Source organism: Branchiostoma belcheri, unplaced genomic scaffold (genome assembly GCF_001625305.1).
Source record: "Branchiostoma belcheri isolate BF01 breed outbred unplaced genomic scaffold, Haploidv18h27 scaffold52, whole genome shotgun sequence".
Taxonomy (NCBI): domain Eukaryota; kingdom Metazoa; phylum Chordata; class Leptocardii; order Amphioxiformes; family Branchiostomatidae; genus Branchiostoma; species Branchiostoma belcheri.
This window is the reverse complement of record NW_017804154.1, coordinates 1,177,371-1,184,641: the sequence shown is the minus strand read 5'-3', so window position 1 is coordinate 1,184,641 and position 7,271 is coordinate 1,177,371. Positions and strand designations below refer to the sequence as shown.

Genomic DNA, 7,271 nt, shown 5'->3' with positions numbered 1-7,271 from the left:
AAGTTCTTAATTTGCCATACTATTCTCAATATTATGTTTGTTGTGGCATATGGCAGGGGCAAAGGGTTGCAAATTTACCATTTTAGTAAATGCTTGTAAAAAGTCGTGCATAGATGTTGCCTCCAACTTGAAAGGTTCTGAAGCATTTTGTGGTTGTCTCTTACTTGCAGTGCGGCATTGAATGTGCAGCTGACTGACGAGGGCTTCCCAGAATCAGACTTCAAGGTCAAACACGGAATGCCAACAGTGAACTGGGCCAGAATCGCTCCGTATCCTTATCATCATTGAAAAGGCTGTAAAAGTAACATAAGTAACAATGCATCATCATCAGCCAAATGGACACTTCTATGCCAAGTAATGCCAGTGTTGTTGTTACCTTCGCCAAGAAGGTTATGTTTTCAGGGGCGTTCGTGTATGTGTGTGTGTGTGTGTGTGTGTGTGTCTGTCTGTCAACACGATAACTTGAGAAGGCCTTGATGGATTGTCTTGATACTTGGTAGATGGGTAGGTCTTGATGAGACCTCAAAATGATTAGATTTTGGGCCCCCTAGCGGCTTGTTATGGTACTGCAGCTGAACTTCCGGTTTTGATATCTCAAGATCCAGACATGCTATGGTGATGAAATTTGGATGGTAGGTAGCTCTTGTGCTGGGGAAGAAGTGACGTGAGTTTAGGCCCCCTAGCGGCTTGCTCTAGAACTGCAGGGGGGTTTAAAGGACAGATGTTTAAAAGAGGATAACTCAAGAACCGATTGATGGATCATCGTGATTTTTGGTATATAGGTAGCTTAAGTGATGCTTGACATAATGATATTACAATTATGCGAATATTGATGTAATTTGCATAGTTAATGAGGAAATTCTATAAATCAGCTGCATTCCATGATAGGAAGTTCAAGCTTGTAACATATGTTGAGAAACACAGGCAAATATTGATTATGCAAATGAAGACTTAATTTGCATAATTAATGAGAAAATGTTATAATTGCGTAGTGGTAACTGCCTGGAATTTCATACTTGGGGTGTTTGAAAGTTAAGTGAAGGTGAACATAATTAAACATAACTTATTCAAATAAGGACCACATTTGCAAAATTTATGAGAAAATGGCATTCTTTGTTAAGATAAGACTGTCTTTTGGTGGAGAATATGATCAACAGACTGATATAATTCATGCTATTTGCATAATCAGGGTGATTAGTATATTTCTTATTCATAAAGGCTAACATCATTTGGCGAAGGTATGAGATCGTGGAACTCTAGTTAAAGGTTGTTTTCATTCTTCGTCGATGAAGGTTAGACATCCAGGTAATACGATACGCCAAAAAGCAGTTACTCAAGCAACTGGATGATTTTGAAAACGTCATGATGAATGATGTTTTCATTCTTGTTAGTCAGCTTACCATATATGTATATTTCATTGGAAGAAGATTGTTGTTTTGAAAGAGTCTTGTTGTTTTGACCTTGACTTTCAACAATAGTGGCACTAATGTGACCCACTCCATTGTCCTGACACCGCTGAAGTCTGGCAAGTTCAACTTCACTGCTGCTGAGCTGTCCTATGTGCCCTCAGAAGGTGCCCAGCCGCAGATCGGCTACACCAGCGGGCCTGGAGAGGGCGGAATCATGCCGGAGAGGGACTATGACAGAAAATTCTCTCCTCACATTGTAAGAACTAGATAAGATTCAGTTAATAGTCACTGTCAGAAATTAGATTTTAAGCCAAATGTGGGGGAGATACATTTTGTATTGTAATGTACCCTCTAGGCTACATGTTCTGAAGTAGAGTTCTCTCCTTTCCTGTTTTTTGTGGTGCTCTTTTTAAAACAAATTTGGATTTGTTAAGTATGAAGATGATAATGTGACTTCTGTCTGCCCCACAGCTTGACTGGGCTGCGTTTGCTGTGATGACCCTCCCCTCCATCGGTATCCCCCTGATGCTCTGGTATAGCAGTAACCGCAAGTACCGCATCTCCAGCAAGGCCAAGAAGCACTGACACCAGCACTCCCCCTCTCCCACCTGGTTTTAGCACACAGCTATTCATTTCAATAAAGATCGTTTGGTACAATTCTGAGTCGCTCTTCATTGGTGAACTTATTCAACACTGACAGGAATGCTCAAGAATGTCAAAAAAGCTCAAGACCACCCTGGTCACTGGTTTAGTTTTTGTGGAGAAGTGGTTCTTATACAGAGGTGGTCACTTATAGTTGTAGGTATCTATAGTATTCAGACTCCTGTACTATTTGTCACAAAAACACAATGGTTCAGGCTCAATGGTTGGGAAGATGGCCACAGAAGCATTATTGGACTTTTTGGAAATTGCAGGGGGTATACTGTGAAGCAAAATCTACCTTAAGGATAATCTCTAAGCAGATAACAGGGTACAGCAGTGCTTCAGACATGGTTTTTTCCCCTTTACTCAGGCAGTTCTAGCAGTCTCCATTTCTCTCCCTATTTTCTAATCTGCTCAGGTATTTATAGAGTTTTACAGGTCATGACAACACAAAGTGCTTTACGCATAAAACTTTATTTTGCAGAATTTTGTTGAAATATTGGAAAGGCAGAGAACTTGGAAGTCAGGAAAATCAAACTTATTTATCAAATATACATTTTGTCTGCAGTGCCATATACATCTTACCTCTAGGTTGTGTGTGTGTAAGACCAAACACAATATACAGAGATAGCAATCCTAATTTGGTGCTGAGTCAGTACAGCAGTACAACTTAAAATAGATCATATCACCAGTGATTGGCCACTAGCATTTATCCTATCAAACAACTTCATATGACAACAATTCTTTCTCCATGATAAAAATAACCTTGCCCTCAAGTTCATTGTCATCTATTTACATGTGTTGTCTGGACACAAGGAAATAAACCTTTGCACAGCTTCAATGTTATATAATTTTGTGAATCTACTACATAATAGCAATATTATGTTTTTACAAGAACAGAGGTACAACAAGCAGTGTATATCAGACAGACACATCTGTTTTGTTCATCTATCTTTCTGGGCTTCTTTCCCAGCTAGAATTAAGTCATCCAAGAAATCTACCGGGTAATACAGAGAGCCATTGGAAAACTACCTAAGTCAGGATACAAGTAGTGGCCAACCATGCCCTGGTGACATTTCCTGTAATACAGACTTCACACAACACTGGTTTCTACAACAGAATACTAGGCACTGCAAGGTATAAGCTTATTTACCAGAAAAGGTACATGTCTGCCTCCTGATGTCCTACCCCCATGGGGGTAGATGGCACGATCCACTGTACCACAAAATCACTTCCCATCATGCATTGTATTTGGCACAGCATTGTGGGTACACTTGCAGACACAAAGAGGTGCAAAGCTTATGGCTTGAATTGGCTGCAACAAGGAGTACTATAGAGCGAGAGGACAGATCTTGTTGCTACCTCTGCAACTGAGATTCAGGAATTTGAAAACTTTGTACAGTAGATATTATACAATTTGCATCTCTGATCATCGCTAACATCTGTTCTCTGTCAAAGGCTTCATAATATTAAAAATAAATATTAAGTGAAGATGCCATTTGATTACACAGGCTCTGTCATTGCGTCATGTTTGATCATATAATTTACACTGAGGTTTACAAAGGCCTTCATTACCAGAGGTAGCACATGTCTATAATAAGTACAGAGGAGTTGTACCTACTGTGTTCAACATCTCTAATCCATAGAGCAACAAATATTTCAGAAAGAGAGCTTCATTTTGCACACATTATTTACACTACAATTTCTTCTGAAACATACTTCTTTAATTATACAAGTGTTGGACTTCCTTCCAACATTGAGTTCTTCTGGAGTTAGTACAACTGTCTACAGCCTTTCGTGCATCTGGATTAAATAGAAAACTCAAAACTAACAGATTATGAAAATAATCCTTCATTAGGCTCTGACTTATTCTCACATTTATATACAGAAGAAAAAATAATCTCCCAACTTCATCAAACGTCACATGAAATCAGTACAATGGAAACATACATCTGACGAGCCGGCTGTCACACGGCAGCCACACTCCATATGAGAAACTTTTACATCTTAACATCGTGGCTGCGTGCGGCCAGCGCCCCATCCCACGTGTACTCACATCTCCCCCACATTTACGCCTCAAAACTCCTGGACGTCAGAATACTCCAAACTCCCCATACGGACCCTCCACAAGAAAGCAGTTTTTCCATTTTGCTATGAAACTGACCATTTGCATTGGAAGCTGCTTGCTCATCTGTTTGGATTCAATAAAACATCTACCAAGGTGCCAGAAAATATCATATACCCCAGTGGCACAGAGGTGTCATGACTAAAAAGAAAAGAAAAAAGAAATAAAATAATATACACTGATAATATCTCACAAAATGCCAAGCATTGTTAGAAACAATCTGAAGACATGAGTCTGTAGCAAGGAACCATGGGTAATTTGGCACAACTTAAAAAATCTACCTCCATGCTGGCTTGGTTGCCCACAGACATCATTCTTTGACAGGACCAATCAAACAACACTATTAGAGCAGACCCAAGTCTTAAGAATGTGTAAGAAATGGCAAATGACTTCTATGGTATCCCTGTGATTTGTATTGTCTATCTGAATGCAAGCTTTGGTTGTACGCAAGCTTTGGTTGTACACAACCTTTGGCCAAAAATAGCTGCCAATAAGAAATGCAGAGCAGGTATGTTAAGTGCCTGCAATTAGTACTTTTCATTTCCTCTTTTTTTGTTTTTTTAATAAGTCAATCCCTGCCAAGAACAAGTGCTATTTCCACAGTGTACATGTATGTCATAGGTCATGCTTGTCAGGTGTAAACTGTAGGTGATTGCTAGCAAGCATCTTAGAAAGCTTTGTTGGCTCTGATTACATTGCACGTAGCACATTGAGGTAGATACATGGCAGGGTGATTTTTTTTGTTTTTGTTACACTGTAACAACTGTGTCAATGGTGCTACTGGTCAGGACAGGTGGCAGAAATTGCAAAGGCAGTGTGTCTAACATTGAGGTAAAGTAGTAATCAGGATTCCTGGCATTGGATTTGTAAGTACATGTTCTCTTGGCATTTCAGGATTGCTTCTGATTTGTTCCGATGCTACTGAATAGATTTTACACAGCTTGTACTAAAAAATAGCTTGCTGCCTCAAAATTATATTACTCTCTTCAAATATATATATACACAATACATCTGTATAATTCTCCTGAATTGCATTGTGGATACAGCAGGGATAAGTGAATGTCTGCTTAGCAGAGGGTGGATTTGGGTATTCTGAGGTTCATGGATCCGTTTTGTGGGTGAGATCCATTCATGTGGGAGTAGGGGGTCTCACAGGGGGGTGAGGGGGTGGAGGAGAACTCGCTTCCACTGGGGTACATCTCCGTCTCGGTGTCCGCCCCCGAGTCCAGCGCCACGTCGTCCATTTCCAGCGGCTCGCGGCCGTGGTTGTCCAGGCTGTGGTAGAACGACACCTCAGCAAAGTGGGGCTGAAGCTCGGGCGACAAGATCTCAACAATCTCCAGGAATGTCGGGCGCATGCTTTGACGGTACTGCCAGCACAGCTTCATCAGGTCGTACCTGTAAAACAGCAGGGCACAGGTTAGTATGACCACTTCTACATGGATGTTTATCAAATATACATGTGCCGGCCATTGAATTGTCTTCATAACAGGTAGTACATGCAATCACATAAGATTTGAAAAGCCAACATTCCCTGAAAACGACAAACCGACTAAATGCAACTTTCCTTGCGCAGTCAAGTAAATACACAAAAAAGGTAAATAATAACAGGCAACATAGATTTTGGTCAGGAGTAACAATGAAAACTTAAACATCAAAGCTCTGAAGCGAACACAAATGAAGTAGCATCAGTATACAGACGACACTACTAACAGAATGATTGCCATTTGAAGGATGTTAACTTACAGTTTGTTGGGGCATCCCTCTGGCTTCTCCAGCATTCCACCGTCAATAACAAACTTCAGAACCTCTTCATTGGACTTGCCTTGGTACGGCTGAGAGGCAAGGGTTGCCATTTCCCACAGAACAACGCCATAGGACCTGCAAGAGGGAGAAAATAACATGCTTACCAAACAACTACACAGAACCAACAAGCAATCTAAAAATCATTTTTCATGCCAATCACATCTTTTGAACAACATTTATCCTTACAATGCTACACAGTAATTCTCCAAAGTAATACATTTACAACAGCAGATTGGTCTTTTGTCAATCTGTTTAATAGATAACAGATTCCATCACAACAGAAATCTTTGCATTTCTCATGATGTAGCTGTACTGTAGCTGCTGAACTCCTAATACTAAGCAGGGCTTACCAGACATCAGACTGGCTGGTGAAAACGCCGTCTTTGAGAGACTCTGGCGACATCCATCTCACAGGGAGCAGTCCTGCGGAAATGGACAAGTGTCAACAATGGAGGCACTCTAGTGATTACAGCTTCTTATCAGTAAGATTAACCTCGTTTTTAGAAAGGGGAATCCGACAGTAACAAATGAATTTTACATGCCACTCACCTTTTCCTCCTTTTCTGTAGTAATCCGTCTCGTAGATATCCCTGGTCATGCCAAAGTCTGCAAGGCAACACACCACAATGAATAAAAGACAGTAATGATTTACAGCCATGATAAGATTTAACCTTTAGTACACTGAACTAGCTGTTTGGTTACCGATTCCAGATTGGTTACGGGGTAACTTGATGAAATCACAGAAGGCCTTGCCCTTCTACTGCCATTGTTGAAGCATTGCCAAAAGTACCTCATTTCTTAAACAACCTAGACACTGTCTGGTTAATTTCAGCATAATGGCTGTAATTGGATCAGCTTATGCAGACAAGAGATGCTATATTAAGCCACAAAGCGTTGCAAAGTTAAGTGCTGTGACCCAGGAGAATTTGAAGCCTCACTAGTAGATTATTTGGCACAGCTAGTGACTGGGTGGTGAAGATGTAAGAAGCTAGTGAAGATATACACCATTTTTGAGACAACAGCAGTTACACACAAGTTGCAAACATGCTATTCTGCACAGATCTGGGATTGATCACAAGAAATTCAAACAACTCTTTTATCCTATCCTTAATATCTTTACAAAATTAATATTGTTATCATTCTGACCTCCAATCTTGACAGTTCGGTCCTGTGCCACCATACAGTTGCGGCAGGCCAGATCACGGTGCACAAACTTCTTGGCAGCCAGGTAGGACATGCCGTCAGCAATCTCCCCAGCCATCTGAATGATGTCCTTGAAAGTAGGTGGT

General features: G+C 40.6%; 2 protein-coding genes across 2 annotated transcripts; one reads left to right on the top strand and one right to left on the bottom strand.

Moving 5' to 3' along the window:
• The first annotated feature begins 150 nt into the window (after positions 1-150).
• LOC109480718 (translocon-associated protein subunit beta-like) lies at positions 151-2,066 on the top strand. Its single transcript, XM_019782958.1, has 3 exons — positions 151-269; positions 1,479-1,665; positions 1,881-2,066. The coding sequence occupies exons 1-3, from the start codon at positions 238-240 to the stop codon at positions 1,992-1,994; spliced, it is 333 nt and encodes a 110-aa protein (XP_019638517.1). The 5' UTR covers positions 151-237; the 3' UTR covers positions 1,995-2,066.
• A 443-nt stretch (positions 2,067-2,509) lies between these two features.
• Positions 2,510-7,264, bottom strand: LOC109480720 (insulin-like peptide receptor; the record flags this gene model as incomplete). Its single annotated transcript, XM_019782962.1, has 5 exons — positions 2,510-5,574; positions 5,923-6,057; positions 6,333-6,405; positions 6,532-6,588; positions 7,129-7,264. Coding segments are annotated over 5 exons (732 nt in total), but the record flags the coding sequence as incomplete, so codon positions are not given.
• Positions 7,265-7,271: the final 7 nt, after the last annotated feature.

Excerpts from the sequence above, each read along its gene's own strand:
- LOC109480718 (XM_019782958.1), top strand. The coding sequence starts at position 238 with ATGCCAACAGTGAACTGGGCCAGAATCGCTCC. Across the intron at positions 270-1,478 it reads AACTGGGCCAGAATCGCTCC|TGGCACTAATGTGACCCACT; the intron begins GTATCCTTATCA and ends TTTCAACAATAG. Across the intron at positions 1,666-1,880 it reads GAAAATTCTCTCCTCACATT|CTTGACTGGGCTGCGTTTGC; the intron begins GTAAGAACTAGA and ends TCTGCCCCACAG.